The following is a 15,615-nucleotide window of genomic DNA, read 5'->3' on the forward strand; positions in this document are numbered from 1 at the left end:
AGGGGAAATTATCTGTTCAACTTTCCTGCATATCTAAAACTGTTCTAAAATTAAAAGTTTATGTGAAAAATCACCCCTCATGGTCTGTCCTTTAGCTGCTCCCTCCTCGTGCCTTGTGCCCTGGCCACAGTGGTGTCTTTGCCATTTCTCTAAGCCAGTGGCTTACTACTCAAGGAAACGCTGAGCCCCAAGAACATTTGATACTATCTGGGGACATTTTTGGTTGTCAGCATCGGGTGGGAGCTCAGTGCTGTAGGCATTCCGTGGGTAAGGGACAGGAATGATACTAAACCTGCTGCAGTACCTGAGGCAAGCTCGCTCCCCTCCCCCGACAAGGAATTGTCTGCTGAAAACGGCCATAGTGCAACACGGAGAAATCCTGGCCCATTGGAACGTACTTCTCTCTTTCAGGTTTTTGACCATTCCTTGCCAGTCCCGCTTGCCCTGCTCTGTTTTTTAATTTAGCATTTAATCATCACCACCTAATATGCTCTGTTGACTTGTGTGTTTGCCAGCAAGAAATGTGTCCTCTGTGAAGACTTGTTGGTAGCTTTCTTCACTTCCGAATCCCCAGCGTCTAGAACTGTACTGGACATGTACTAAGTGCTCGTTAAATAATTTGTTGAATTAATTCTGTAATAGAAAAAAGAGTACAGATGACACTCAAACCAAAAAAAAAAAAAAACCCATTGCTGTCGAGTCAATTCTGACTCATAGCGACCCTATAGGACAGAGTAGAACTGCCCCATAGGATTTCCGAGGAGCGGTTGGTGGGTTCGAATGGCTGACCTTTTGGTTGGCAGCCACGCTCTGCACCACTGAGCCGCCGGGGCTCCAAAGATGACATATACTTGGGGTGAAAGATTCTGCCACGCAGGTGACTCCTGTCTCTCTGTAAGTCTCAATGTTAACTTTTTCATCTGTCCAGAATTTTTCTGCCCGTATTAAGCGCATCCGTGTATCAGCCCATGTGCACACAGTATGTGCCTCCTTTTTACAAACATAGATGAGATCACCTTAGTTCTTCCACGTAACATATCTGGGTAACATATCTGGACGTCTTTATACGTCAGCATATAAAGTGTTACCTTTTTTTTAAAATGGCTACATGATACTTTATATGTAGAATTAAGCAAAAATATTTTAAGCACCTGCAGTAGCATCTTCGTATAGTAATTTATTGAAAAGTAAGTAATGGTAACGTCTTTTAAAACAATTGTATGATGGAGACAATGTTTAACATGTTAGTAACTGTTATTTACCATTTTCTTTATATATATGTTTTTATTCTTAGTTCGTAAATGCTTTGGAATTTCTTTATTATTTTTAACTTTGTATACCTAGTGTGGTACTGTCTCTTAAAACAGGTTATAAATAAACATATAGGTTGAGTCGAATTGAACTTTTCATTTGGTTTGATAAAGTGATTGGATCATTGCGTAATATTAAAATCCCCTGAGTGTTAGAACTGTTGACCAAATTGAGGGATGTATAGAGATAGATTTCGGAGGAAATGATCTTGTTTTGTTTAAATGACCATTGTTCTCCAAAAAGCCAGAAATTATCTAATGACCTGTCTGCTGAGGAGAAGCCATGAGAGCCAAAGAACAGTTATGGGCCCAACTTGAATGTGATTCAGTATCAGTTAAGCTCCTAATTGCTTTAAGCATTTCAGGTCTTTTCCTTTTTTGTGTTAATGAAACGAGTAATGGGGCCAAGTTGGCAGTAGCTGAGTTAAGATCCTATAAGTTAATGTTGCCGTGCTCATTTCATGCTGGCCATTACGCCAGCCCTTTGGTAGCAATCACACTTGTAGATATTGCTTTGAATGTTATTCTGCGAGGCTGCAATGCTGTCCTCTGCCGACGTTCTGGGGTGCGTAGTGGAGTGACCTCGATTTTCAAGATGACTTTGTTGGCATTTCCTGCTGTTGGTCTGCAGTTAATTGTTCTGACCCCCTGACCAGGCCTCAGCCCAGCAGGCCCTGTTGAGGGCAACCATTCCTTTAGTTGCCTCTTTTCCTGCACATTCTGACCTCCCTCAGTGCCCACCACCTCCCTGCGCTGATGTGGCCCTTTAGGCGCGTTAGCTTGCACAAGTTAGCTTTCTTGTGTGCATGTCTTGTCTTGTAGGAAGGCTTCTGGGTGACAGGTCATTCAGTGCTGAAGAAAGTAGACACTCTACGAACACTCCTTGCTGACAGAGTGGTGATAAAACGTTGATGTAGTCACTGAGATTTGTTTTACTGACATAGGAGATGCTCTGTTTGACATCAGGCTGCTGAATTCTGGTTTTCCTTTCATAAAGTCACTTTTTTGGGGGGGGCTCATGCTCGTGGTTCAAACCTGATGATACAAATATTTTAATACCTATAAATAGTTATGTAGTGCTGAACAAGACAATAAGCCCTTACATTATATAGGGAGTGAACTTAATCCTTCTTATAAAGAAATAATGTAATTTCAGGATAAATTTTGAAATGAAATTACAAGCTGTCATTATGGAGGGTCATGTAAAACCACTGTTGAAGTTTTTTTTCCCTGTAAATTAGTTGTGGAGACGTTGCATGCTCAGGGTACCATAGTAATATCAAGATGGTGAGTTTTTGAGCTTTTAAATCTTAGTTTATAAGTAAATGTAAGCAGTGCGTATTATTTTCCTTTTTTAACAATCCCGTGTATTTGCCTTGAAGGTTTAGTTGTAAGAATATAATTCGTTTGTTACATTGAAGTCTTCCATCTCATGTTCGTTGTGATTCCTTAACTCTGAGTAATTCTAAAATGAAAAATAAGTACTGTTGATATTAGACTTAGTCATTCTAGACGTAATAAAAGAATGTGGATACTTACATTGGAAAATAAGAAAAAAAACCCAAATCATTGCATTTATCTGTATTCCATATAGATGGAAAATCCATTTTGAAAGTGTAAGGTTTAAAAAAAGAAACTTTAGAAAAGAACTCATACTTTTCCTTTGCTTGTTTTGTTTCCCTGAAGTAATTATTCTTATTTCTCCTTTCCGTTGCAGGTTCCTGAGAGCTAAGCAATGGGGAGACACTTGGCCTTTCTTCTGCTTCTGCTCCTCCTTCTCCAGCATTTTGGAGACAGTGGTGGAAGCCAAAGACTTGAGCAGACTTCTCTCCAGTTTACACACGTCCAGTACAACGTTACTGTGCATGAAAACTCTGCAGCTAAGACCTACGTTGGGCATCCTGTGAAGATGGGTATTTACATCACAAATCCACTGTGGGAGTTAAGGTACAAAATCGTCTCAGGAGACAATGAAAACCTGTTCAAAGCTGAGGAGTATGTTCTTGGAGACTTTTGCTTTCTAAGAATAAGGACCAAAGGAGGAAATACCGCTATTCTTAATAGAGAAGTGAAAGACCATTACACCTTGATAGTCAAAGCAGTCGAAAAGAACAGTAATGCTGAAGCGCGAACCAGGGTCAGAGTGCAGGTGCTGGATACAAATGACCTGAGACCATTGTTTTCACCAACCTCCTACAGTGTGTCATTGCCTGAAAACACAGCCATAAGGACCAGTATTGCAAGGGTGAGTGCCACGGATGCAGACATAGGGACCAACGGAGAGTTTTACTACAGTTTTAAAGACCGAACAGACATGTTTGCTATCCACCCAACCAGTGGTGCAGTGGTTTTAACTGGTAGACTTGATTATGCAGAGACCAGGCTCTATGAGATGGAGATTCTGGCCGTGGACCGTGGAATGAAATTGTATGGTAGCAGTGGCATCAGTAGCATGGCCAGACTAACAGTTCACGTGGAACAGGCCAATGAGTGTACACCTGTGATAGCAGCAGCAACGTTAGCGCCCTCAGAACTGGACCGAGACCCAACGTATGCAATTGTGACAGTGGACGACTGTGACCAGGGTGTCAGTGGGGAAATAGCTGCTTTGAGCATTGTGGCAGGCGACTCCCTTCAGCAGTTTAGGACGGTGAGGTCTTCTCCAGGGAGTAAAGAATATAAAATCAAAGCAGTTGGCACCCTTGACTGGGACAGCCATTCTTTTGGCTATAATCTGACACTTCAGGCTAAAGATAAAGGAAGTCCTCCCCGGTTTTCTTCTCCAAAAATAATTCATGTGGCTTCTCCACGTTTTAAAACAGGGCCGGTCAAGTTTGAAAAGGATGTTTACCGAGCAGAAATAAGTGAATTTGCTCCTCCCAACACACCTGTGGTCATGGTAAAGGCCACACCTGGTTACTCCCACTTGAGGTATGTTTTTAAAAGTACACCTGGAAAAGCTAAATTCAGTTTAAATTCCAACACCGGCCTCATATCCATTTTAGAACCAATTAAAAGACAACAGGCATCCCATTTTGAACTGGAAGTAACAACAAGTGACAGAAAAGCCTCCACCAAAGTCGTGGTTAAAGTCTTAGGCACAAATAGCAACGCCCCTGAATTTACGCAGACGGCGTACAAAGCATCTTTTGATGAGAATGTGCCAGTTGGAACTAGCGTCATGAGCGTGAGTGCTGTGGACCCCGACGAGGGTGAGAATGGATATGTGACGTACAGTATTGCAAACTTAAATCACGTGCCGTTTGTGGTTAACCATTTCACTGGTGCTGTGAGTACTTCAGAAGACTTGGACTATGAACTGATGCCTCGGGTTTATACTGTCAGGATTCGAGCTTCAGACTGGGGCTCGCCGTACCGCCGGGAAGTGGAAGTCCTAGCCACAATTACTCTCAATAACTTGAATGACAACACGCCATTGTTTGAAAAAATAAACTGTGAAGGCACGATTCCCAGGGACCTGGGCGTGGGAGAGCAGATAACTACAGTGTCTGCCATCGATTCTGATGAACTGCAGTTGGTGCGCTACTGGATTGAAGCTGGAAATGAACTGGATTTGTTCAGCTTGAACCCTACCTCTGGGGTGCTGTCGTTAAAGCAATCACTAACGGATGGCTCAGGTGCAAAGGTGTCTTTTCACAGTCTGAGAATTACAGCTACAGACGGAGAGAATTTTGCCACGCCGTTATACATCAACATGACCGTGACTGCCAGTCGCAAGCCAGTCAGCTTGCAGTGTGAAGAGACTGGCGTGGCCAAGATGCTGGCCGAGAAACTCCTGAAGGCAAATAAATTACACAGCCAAGGAGAGGTCGAGGATATTTTCTTTGATTCTCATTCTGTCAATACTCACACGCCACAGTTCGGAAGTACTCTTCCAACCAGCGTTGAGATAAAGGAAAACCATCCTGTGGGTTCCAGTGTGATTTTCATGAATGCTACCGACCTTGACACAGGCTTCAACGGGAAACTGGTCTATGCTGTCTCTGGAGGAAATGAGGATAGTTGCTTCACTATTGACATGGAAACAGGAATGCTAAAAATTTTATCTCCACTTGACCGTGAATCAACAGATCAGTACACCCTGAATGTTACTGTATATGACCTTGGTATACCACAGAGGGCTGCTTGGCGTCTTCTCGGTGTCACAGTTCTGGATGTCAATGACAATCCCCCTGAGTTTCTGCAGGAGAGCTATTTTGTTGAAGTGAGCGAAGACAAGGAGCTAGGTAGTGAAATCATCCAGGTTGAAGCCACAGATAAAGACCTCGGGCCCAATGGACAAGTGACCTACTCCATTCTTACAGACACAGACAAGTTTTCGATCAATAGCACGACTGGGCTTGTTAAAATTGTCCGCCCCTTGGATCGTGAAGAGCGGCACCTGCATTATTTAAAGGTTGAAGCCAGGGATCAAGCTAGAGAAGAACCCCAGTTGTTTTCCACCGTGCTGTTGAAAGTGTCGTTGGAAGATGTTAACGACAACCCGCCCAAGTTTATTCCATCTCATTACCGAGTGAAAGTTCGAGAAGACCTTCCAGAAGGAAGCATAGCCATGTGGCTAGAGGCCTATGATCCTGACGTAGGTCAGTCTAGTCAAGTGCGATACAGTCTTCTGGACCACGGAGAAGGACATTTTGATGTCGATAAACTCAGCGGAGCACTGAGAATCATACAGCAGTTAGACTTTGAGAAGAAGCAAGTGTATAATCTCACCGTAAGGGCCAGAGACAAAGGAAGACCGATTTCTCTGTCGTCTGTGTGCTGCGTTGAAGTTGAGGTAGTTGATGTGAATGAGAACCTACACCCGCCGGTGTTCTCCAGCTTTGCGGAAAAGGCTGCAGTGAAAGAAGATGTACCCATTGGCTCGTCGGTCCTGACGGTGTCGGCTCATGACGAGGACCCAGGAAGAGATGGGGAGATCCGGTATTCCATTCGAGATGGTTCTGGTGTTGGCGTTTTCAGAATAGATGAAGAAACAGGTACGTAGGTTTTTGTTACTCTGGCTTGATCTCTCCTCCTGTGACTTTTCTAAAGTAAACACCTGCTCCTGTCTATTAGAGTTCAGTATAGAAGCGCGTGCATGCGTTACGTGGTGTAGTTGGCCGTGGAGAAGAGCCTGAGTGGTTAAGCTGGCATGAAATGAGTAAAAGAACAGGGAAAAATTGCAATTGTTGCCACTGATACTGATCTCTGAAGTTTGTACTCTTGTAGGTTTATCAGAAACCTCATTGTGGTTTTGTTGTAACTTTGAGAAGCCCTTTCAGAGCTTTTCAAGCCAGCATGTTTGCAGATTCGTAATTAGAACCACCACTGCCACCACACTGGGTGTCACTTGGGCGGATGACCCAGTAATGCTTACCTTGCCTGCTGGGTCATCTGTCCCTATTGGGGATTATAAATTTGAAAAAAGGCTTTAACTCTATAGGATGGTGCTGTGGGGTTGGGAGAGAGACAGATACCAGCCGTACCTAGAAGCAGAATGTTTGATGTGGCAATACGTGAAATTGTTCACTATGGGTGATCTGGTAAGCAGGGTAAGCACTGCGCTCACCTTACCTGTTGGATAATCTGCCTTGGTGTTGCCCCATAGAGACATGCACCCCTGCAGAGCTGAATTTGTAAATGTGATCTGCTTTATTTAGTCTCCCATCCGGGCTTCCTGTGAGAGACAGACGTAGGGTGGTGGAATGCAGAACTCAGGAAACGTGGCTTAGGATCCTGGCCCTTTCTGTTGTTAATTAGATGAGCTTAGACAAATTCATATCTTAAAACTTTCTTCCTTCATCTACGAAATAGGGATACTCAAAGTTATCTAAAGATTTATGTGACGATAAAGTGGGATAATATGGGAAAGAGCCTAGCATTTGTTAGATCTATTAATTTTTTTTTTTTTTGGAAGTGGTAGCAAGCTTTGTTATGACACGCTTTTCTCTAGAATAAGGTCCTACAACCAGAACTTTTAAGACAGCCAGTTAATGCTGGAGTGTGTTTAATTTTCCATGTTGTACTTACCTCCACTTGAGCTGCTTTTCACAGGCATTGTAGTTACTTGAAAAGGAGCCTGGTTGTGCAGCGGTTAAGCGCTCACTGGAAGGTCGATGATTCAAAACCACCAGTTGCTCCATGGGAGAAAGGTGTAGCGAACCGCTTCTGTAGAGATGACGGCCTTCGAAACCCAACGGGGCAGTTCTGGTGTGTCCTGCAGGGTCGCTGTGAGTCGGAATTGGCTCAGCAGCGGCGGGTTTGGTAGTTATGTCAGTCTCCTCTGATGGAGTGTGAGGTCTTCAAGGACAAGCCCTTAGCTCATACTTTTTCTGTCCTCAGTACACAGCAGAAAGTGCCTGGCACGTAGAAGCAGCTCACTAAATGTTAAAAGAACGAATGAGTACATTAATTAATATTTTGCCTTTGAACGTCCTGCCCTCTGAGAATAGTGGTGGAAAATAGAAATTGGGTGATCACAGCACTCAGCAGCCACAAGTGTGCTCAGTTTGTTTATCAATTTCATTCATGTTCCTTTATAAATACGTCCGTTCTAAAAAAGATTTTTTTAATTACATTAAAATTGTATTTTAACTATATGTCCTATATAAACCAAACCAAACCCACTGATGTTGAGTTGATTCCGACTCGTAGTGACCCTGTTGGGCACCGTAGAACTGCCCAGTAGGGTTTCCAAGGAGTAGCTGGTGGATTTGAACTGCTGACCTTTTGGTTAGCGGCCAAGTTCTTAACCACGGTGCCACCAAGGCTCCAACCCATATCCAGTGTAACACAAGTAAAATCAGCCATTCAGTCAACACCCACCCTGGAGCCTACTCCAACGTCTAATACGTGCACCACCCACCCTGGAGCCTACTCCAACGTCTAATACGTGCACCACCCACCCTGGAGCCTACTCCAACGTCTAATATCCGCACCACCCACCCTGGAGCCTACTCCAACGTCTAATACGTGCACCACCCACCCTGGGGCCTACTCCAACGTCTAATATCCGCACCACCCACCCTGGGGCCTACTCCAACGTCTAATACGTGTACCCACCGACGCTGAAACCACCAGTTGCTGTGGGTCAGTTCTGACTCGTAGTGAACCCTCTAACCGGATAGGCGCACCACACATGAAAAAATGAAATTTTGCCCTAAGTTAAGGTCTTAAGCCTCCATAAGTTATTTTGGATACTAAAGTATATTTAATGTGCGTTTATTTATTCTAGTGATTTCTTTCAATAATACGTGATTATTTCAGATTCTTTTTTGTCATAATATGAATTGAGATTTTCAGTGTTAATACAGAAAAATACCCAAAAGCTCATAATTGAAGCTGAAACTATAATGTGTTTTGTGAATTTTCTAAGGACAATCAACCGTCCTTTTTTTTTTCCTTTGTTCTTTTTCAAAGAGGGTTTTGAAAGCCTATAAAGAACTGTAGCAAGTAAAACAGAAAATAGAACCAAAATCTTAATTTACATTCCCTTGATGACTTAAATTATATGAGCCCTGTCTTTTGGATTTTTTCTTTCAAGTAAAAAGAGTATTTTTATTGTTGCTTTTTAAAGAATCATTTTGAAACTAGTATTTTTCTCCTGTAAGTTCAAAGGATTGGGATATTCTTACTACCAAGGAAAAAAAACCACAGAAACAGCCAACCAAACAAGGCAGTGTCCTGAAATAGATGAGTAGTTTTTAGAGCTGAGCGGCAGTGCCAGGCTTTTTTGACGGTCATTTGGGGAGGCGGAAGCAGGGTAGGGTTATGAGTAGTGGGGAAGTCTCTGAGAGAACATTTTTCTTAATTTGATAAGTGTGTGAAACAGTTATGCCTTGTGACAGATATTGAAACTTAAAGGTGAGAGAGGTTGGAGATTTCTAGATCATTTATTTCTTGCTTTACAGAGGAAAAACCATTACTGTAAAGTAAGGTAGGGTAGGTGGTATTTCTTCAGCGACATCTATATATTTACATGCTTTTTGAACTTGAATAAAAGTGAGACAGTGTTTACACATTGGCTTGATAGGAATTACAAGATACATTTTTGGTGGTAGAATTATCAGCAACCAAGCCATTTTAGAGATTCCTGTCAGGATGGCGGATATTAAGTGTAAAGTTTCTCAAGTAAAAATTAATATGTTTGTGCAGGAGAAATGCTCAAATTAAGTATGCTCATTTTTCGTTTGGGGTTTGTCTAACTAATTTCTAGGGAAGGTCGGGAGGATGTGGAGTGGGGTCTGTCGGGTGAGGTGCCTGCAGGTTAGGAAAACCAGTGGACCTGCAGGAGAGACCACTCAGCTCAGCTCAGTCCTCCAGCTCACTCAGCCCCACGTGGAGTTGGTCTGGCTCAGGTCAGGAAAACCAGTGGACCTGCAGGAGAGACCACTTAGCTCAGTCCTCCAGCTCACTCAGCCCCGCGTGGAGTTGGTCTGGCTCAGGTCAGGAAAACGAGTGGACCTGCAGGAGAGACCACTCAGCTCAGTCCTCTGCTCACTCAGCCCCACGTGGAGTTGGTCTGGCTCAGGTCAGGAAAACCAGTGGACCTGCAGGAGAGACCACTCAGCTCAGTTCTCCAGCTCACTCAGCCCCACGTGGAGTTGGTCTGGCTCAGGTCAGGAAAACCAGTGGACCTGCAGGAGAGACTACTCAGCTCAGTCCTCCAGCTCACTCAGCCCCACGTGGAGTTGGTCTGGTTCAGGTCAGGAAAACCGGTGGACCTGCAGGAGAGACCACTCAGCTCCGTCCTCCAGCTCACTCAGCCCCACGTGGAGTTGGTCTGGCTCAGGTCAGGAAAACAAGTGGACCTGCAGGAGAGACCACTCAGCTCAGTCCTCCAGCTCACTCAGCCCCACGTGGAGTTGGCCTGGTTCAGGTCAGGAAAACCAGTGGGCCTGTAGGAGAGACCACTCAGCTCAGTCCTCCAGCTCACTCAGCCCCACGTGGAGTTGGCCTGGTTCAGGTCAGGAAAACCAGTGGACCTGCAGGAGAGACCACTCAGGCTCAGTCGTCTAGCTCACTCAGCCCCACGTGGAGTTGGTCTGGTTCAGGTCAGGAAAACCGGTGGACCTGCAGGAGAGACCACTCAGCTCCGTCCTCCAGCTCACTCAGCCCCACGTGGAGTTGGTCTGGCTCAGGTCAGGAAAACAAGTGGACCTGCAGGAGAGACCACTCAGCTCAGTCCTCCAGCTCACTCAGCCCCACGTGGAGTTGGCCTGGTTCAGGTCAGGAAAACCAGTGGGCCTGCAGGAGAGACCACTCAGCTCAGTCCTCCAGCTCACTCAGCCCCACGTGGAGTTGGTCTGGCTCAGGTCAGGAAAACCAGTGGACCTGCAGGAGAGACCACTCAGGCTCAGTCGTCTAGCTCACTCAGTCCCACGTGGAGTTGGTCTGGTTCAGGTCAGGAAAACCAGTGGACCTGCAGGAGAGACCACTCAGGCTCAGTCGTCTAGCTCACTCAGCCCCACGTGGAGTTGGTCTGGTTCAGGTCAGGAAAACGAGTGGACCTGCAGGAGAGACCACTCAGCTCAGTCCTCCAGCTCACTCAGCCCCACGTGGAGTTGGTCTGGCTCAGGTCAGGCTTGGCACCTTTTCAGAACTTCAGTCTCTGCTCGTTGCCCATTTCTGTTCGGCTCTTACTCTCTCTTCCAGTAACGTGTTTAATATTGGACCACTTGATACGGGTCTGCCCAGGGCTGCTTGGTCCTGGACACCAAGAACCTACTCACTTAACCATTCATTGGCTTCTTGCTTTTCACTTACTGCTAAACTGCTGCTGTTGGTTGAGCAATATAACCGGTATTTTGCAGTGTTCCACCTGGCTCAGCGGTGTCATGATATATATCATTTATATATTTTCCTATAAAATAAAGGCTATATTCAGCAGTCTGAATTTAGTTCTTACTAACAATTTTTAAATCCTGCCTTTGCTGCACTTCACATCGGCTTAAATATGAAAAGTTCCCCAAAAAGTTCTTTTCTTTACGAGATGGAAATTCTGTGGACAATTAAAACGTGTACAGTCCTGCTTGCTCTGGATTTTGCACATTTTTCACTAATTGGCCTTGTAGGGAGATGCTGAATTACTGCAGCGTGGGGGTGACGGTCCTTCAACGCATGGGGTAATCTCCCACAGTGCCACTGCTTTTCCTGGAGAGACCGCTGGGTATCAGTGAACTGTCCTGACCAAGCCCGGCCCACACGACTGCTCCTCCGTTTGAGGTTTGGAACGGTGAAGTGTTAAGTGAGAAACTATTTGGAAAGTCAGTCTTGATAGCCGATTTCCAGGCTCTAATTAAGATTATCCTGCCCCCTCCCTTGCCTCCCTAAAATATACAATGAGGATTATAAAGCAGATTTCATAAAAATGATCAGTGAAGAATCTCGGAAGCACGAGTCATGCTCACATGAAGTGTTTTGGTTTGCCTAACATCCCTCTCTGCTTCACCCCGTTCTTACTTCAAACACGTTCTTGGCTGCTTTGTCATAAGTTTCACAGTTAGGTGGAAGAGAGTCGTGAGTGTCCCTCAGGTGGGCTTGTGGAATAAACTCAGCCTCGTGTTCTTGGCTGCTGGGTACCCATCCCGTTAATTATTTCTTGAGCACCAATAAAAAGAGAAGTTGTAGCATTTTTTTTAATTTTTAAAACTAAGGTAATACGTGGAAAAATGCTTGGCCAAAATAATTTTTTTAATTGTTAGTGATAGAAACATGTGCACTGGCAGTGTCTCCTGGAAGCCCCTTCCCCCATGGTGCATTTTATTGGGGTGCCTTAAGTCCAGCTCTGTCTTAGATTATGTCAGTTTTGGTTCACTTCTTGGCTGCTTGTGTAAGGCAACCCAGCAAGTGTTTCCCCTTTCTGAATACTTCTTTAGGGAGCCCATGTTCTTCACTAAGATCAGAGTAAGTTTCTAAACTTATTTTAGCGCTATATTACTCTTAGAATCTCAATCAAGGCTTTAGGATTGAAATTTATGTTTCAGTGAAAAGACTTGGAATAAATTAATACGAAAGTATAGCAGTTGCAATGAGATAAATCACTGCTCATGAAACACATGGGGGAAAATAAGGACCACGATTTTCTTAAATGGCTGCGCTCCCGTTCTTATGGCGGGCTGGTCTGCAGTTTGTAGTGCAGCTTCCCTGGGTCACCCACTTGGAGGCTGCCTCTCAGCCTTGCTTAGCAAAGCGGGCACAGGATGGGTGCTTTTGTGTAGTGAGAACTGAAGGGAATTCCTATCCAGGCTAACCCCATGATTGACGTCAGTGAGAGGGGAAATGTTTCTGGAATTTCTGTCTGGCAGACAGGATATCGGCAGAAGTCTGAGTATTTTAATTATTATTTTAGTTACTATTCGCTTAAATTGAGAAGCCACTAACTTAGGAAACCCTGGTAGTGCAGTGGTTAAGTGCTACGGCTCCTAACCAAAAGGTCAGCAGTTCCAATCCACCAGGTGCTCCTTGGAAACTCTGTGGGGCAGTTCTCCTCTGTCCTAAAGGGTTGCTATGAGTCAGAATCCACTCGATGGCAATGAGTTTTTGGTTTTTAGTCCCTAACTTAAAGTAGGGTATTTAGGATACAACCTGGGACTGGTTCTCTCATGACTGGTTCTCTCCTGACAGGAGATGGAATGTGTAGGGTATTAATGGACCCAAGTCACGTGACCACAAGGTCTGCAAGAGTGGCTAGGATTTGGGCAGCCCTTAAAAGTGTGGCTGACCTTCGTGGTGGAACCCGTTGAAGCTGGGTCTAGGGTTCCTGGCAGCAGGAATTTAAATAGATTACTGGTGGGAGGCCTGGTTAGGGAGTGAAGAAATTTGCTGGTGAAAGGGCTTTTGTATTCCTGCCTCCTCCCTTCCAGGCAGCAGCTGCTGTCCTGTGTGTTCTTTTTGTTCTCTTCTTACGAAGGTTTAAGAGAAAAGAAACTTATTTCCCAGCCACAGGGCGATTGGAAACCTGGCTTTGGCAGAAATTACCTTATGATAACAGGCCCTTGCTCTGTCTGGGGGTAAAAATCTGCTCTTTTTTTGTGTGTGTGTCTTGTAAGATTTTGAGTCAAGGCAGGGGCATGGTAGTAATTTCTGCTGGGGGAAGGGTTCCTCCCCTCCTTGAAGCAGGAAGATTTTAAAGTGAAAATAGGATCTAGTTAAAAAGCCTAAGGAGAGTTCATTTTGTTTGTGTTAAATGTAAACAAGGGATGAGCTTTTCATTAGTCTTTTCTGTATTTGAGAAGTCGATGCTTTTAGTAAATCTCCTTGGTGCAGGGGGCCTGGGACCTAAAACTGTGAACCGTGATTCAAGGTGGTACCGAGTTGTGGAGCAGAAGGTGGTGGAACTGTACACGTTTACGTGATCCTAAATGAGGTGTAAGGGTCAGGAGCTGGGGAGGATTGGGGTGGAGTCAATTTTGGTTACTTGCTTATAATGATAATAAACCACGGACTCTTACTGAGTGTTCAACAACCGAGTGTTGCTGTAAGGACCGTATGTGTGTTTAACTCTCAAAACTGCCCGATAGATGCTGTCCCCGTGTCAGATGAGGAAATAAGCACAGAGAGGCTAATAAGTAACTTGGCCAGGATCACTTGATGCTAAGTCTACTCTAGCATCTGCTACATTTTACTGCCTCTCACTCTTTCAGGAATGATCTAGAAATTCTCTAAAACCAAACCAAACCCGTTGCCGTTGACTTGATTCTGACTCATAGTGACCCCATAGAACAGAGTGGAACTGCCCCATAGGGTTTCCAAGGAGTGGGTGGTGGATTTGAACTGCCAGCCTTTTGGTTAGCAACCGGGCTCTTAACCACTGCGTCACCAGGGCTCCGAGAGGAGTTTACTAAGGGAATCCATTTAAAAACAACTAGTTTTAGTTGAGTGGGATTCTGGGATAAACAGAGTTGGGCTGGGCCGGAGAGCGGAATCTTTGAGGCTCTGTCTTGAGGGAGTCTTGAATCTTCCGTCATGATCTCACAGTGAGATATTGGTACCGGGCACACTTTTAGAGCAGGATTTGAGGATTACTAGTGGAGGCGTTTAAACAGTTTACGGTTGGTTTAGTGGAGCATCAGTAGAGGAGGAATTGTGGTGTCATGAGGATGGTTAGCTTTACCGTCCTAGTTGAGATGGACACGCGAATCCCACAGCCTTACCTGTCTTTCCATTTTTGCAACGCTTTTTAAAATACTGCCCTTTTCAATAAGTAAAAGCCCTGTCTGTGTGAACTGTATATTATTGTCAGGTGTCATCGAGTCAGTTATGACTCATAGCGACCCTGCGTAAAACAGAACCAAACACTGCTGGGTCCTGCACCCACTGCACACGATGTTAATTGCCTGGAGCTCTTTCCCATCCAAACAACGTTACAGGTAGTTGTTACTGCCCCAGCCAACCTTCAAAACCAGTTGAACCCCCAGGGTACCTGAAGTTAACCTGATTTGTACTTCCCTTCTGAACTGAGTTGTGCTCATGGTTCTCTTGCATTGTCTCCTTGGTGCCTCGCTTTCAGCAGCCATCTTACACGGTGAGAAAGCTGTGGAGGGAATAGAGAGCCCCTTCTCATCCCTGTGGGTGGGGAATCGTTTTTATATTCTGAGAGTTTAAGGGTTGGCCGTTCGTAACCTGATGAGTGTCCTGTTTGTGTAGAGATTTAACGTTCTTTTATCTGGTCTGTTCTTTCCCGGTTACCTGCCTTGTCCAGTTATGAAAATTGAGTAGTCTCTAGATGTTTGTGTTTTCTTAACCATTTAGTTCCTGTTGTTTTGATTTTGTGTGATATTTTAGTTCATAAGGCTGGATTTGTCAAGTTTGTATTACCTATTTGTGTTTTGTGTTCTAAGTTACTTTTTAGTTACCTTTATGGGACTTTCTTAACAAAACAAAACAAACCAATCTAGGCTGGTTGTAGGTAGTTTAGTCTCACCATATATGACATAATGTCACAGAGCACAGGCTTCACTGTACTTTGTTGATAGGAATAAATGGACTTGGAAAGATGGCTGTTCAAGGGCACATGCTTATATTTACTTAATTGGCAGTTAACCCAGTTTAATAGCAATGATACTAAATCCAGAAATCTATTCCATACACCTTTCAAGGGCCTGTCTTATCAATTAGCTTGCCTTGCCAATTAAATTGTACTGTCTCTTCTCAGGGTGTCTTATATTGAACTATGCTTTGCTAGGCCTAAAATTGCTGAGTGAGTTTACCTGTTGAATGGGATTCTTTACAATTGTCTGTTTTTACTTTATGCCCTTAAAGACCACTAAATATAGTCTTACTTAGTTTTAGCATAATTGAC

The 15,615-nt window shown here is 44.4% G+C and overlaps 2 protein-coding genes across 7 annotated transcripts in view; both read left to right on the forward strand.

The window, feature by feature from the left end:
* Nucleotides 1-15,615, forward strand: part of FAT1 (FAT atypical cadherin 1) — a 142,636-nt gene that overhangs the window by 14,520 nt on the left and 112,501 nt on the right. For all 6 annotated transcript variants that reach the window (XR_007514836.1, XM_049865164.1, XM_049865167.1 and 3 more), the window contains exon 2: nt 3,028-6,310. Coding sequence is in view for 5 of the 6 variants with exons in the window: in XM_049865164.1 (XP_049721121.1) it covers nt 3,046-6,310 (3,265 nt within the window). In the remaining variant the exon portion in view is untranslated. The remainder of the gene's footprint in view (nt 1-3,027; nt 6,311-15,615) is intronic.
* LOC126065336 (uncharacterized) lies at nt 8,856-15,100 on the forward strand. The gene is made up of 3 exons (XM_049865172.1): nt 8,856-9,670; nt 10,279-10,627; nt 10,716-15,100. Exons 1-3 carry the CDS (start codon nt 9,543-9,545, stop codon nt 10,968-10,970), a joined length of 732 nt encoding a protein of 243 aa, XP_049721129.1. The 5' UTR covers nt 8,856-9,542; the 3' UTR covers nt 10,971-15,100.

This window comes from Elephas maximus, chromosome 22, assembly GCF_024166365.1.
Source record: "Elephas maximus indicus isolate mEleMax1 chromosome 22, mEleMax1 primary haplotype, whole genome shotgun sequence".
NCBI lineage: Eukaryota > Metazoa > Chordata > Mammalia > Proboscidea > Elephantidae > Elephas > Elephas maximus.

What these genes read in the sequence shown, in the direction of transcription:
- LOC126065336 (XM_049865172.1), top strand. Translation starts at nt 9,543, where the DNA reads ATGTGGAGTGGGGTCTGTCGGGTGAGGTGCCTGCAGGTTAGGAAAACC. An exon ending in GTGGAGTTGGTCTGGCTCAG is followed by an intron (nt 9,671 to 10,278) that starts GTCAGGAAAACC and finishes GGCCTGGTTCAG; the next exon opens with GTCAGGAAAACCAGTGGACC. An exon ending in GTGGAGTTGGTCTGGCTCAG is followed by an intron (nt 10,628 to 10,715) that starts GTCAGGAAAACC and finishes GGTCTGGTTCAG; the next exon opens with GTCAGGAAAACCAGTGGACC.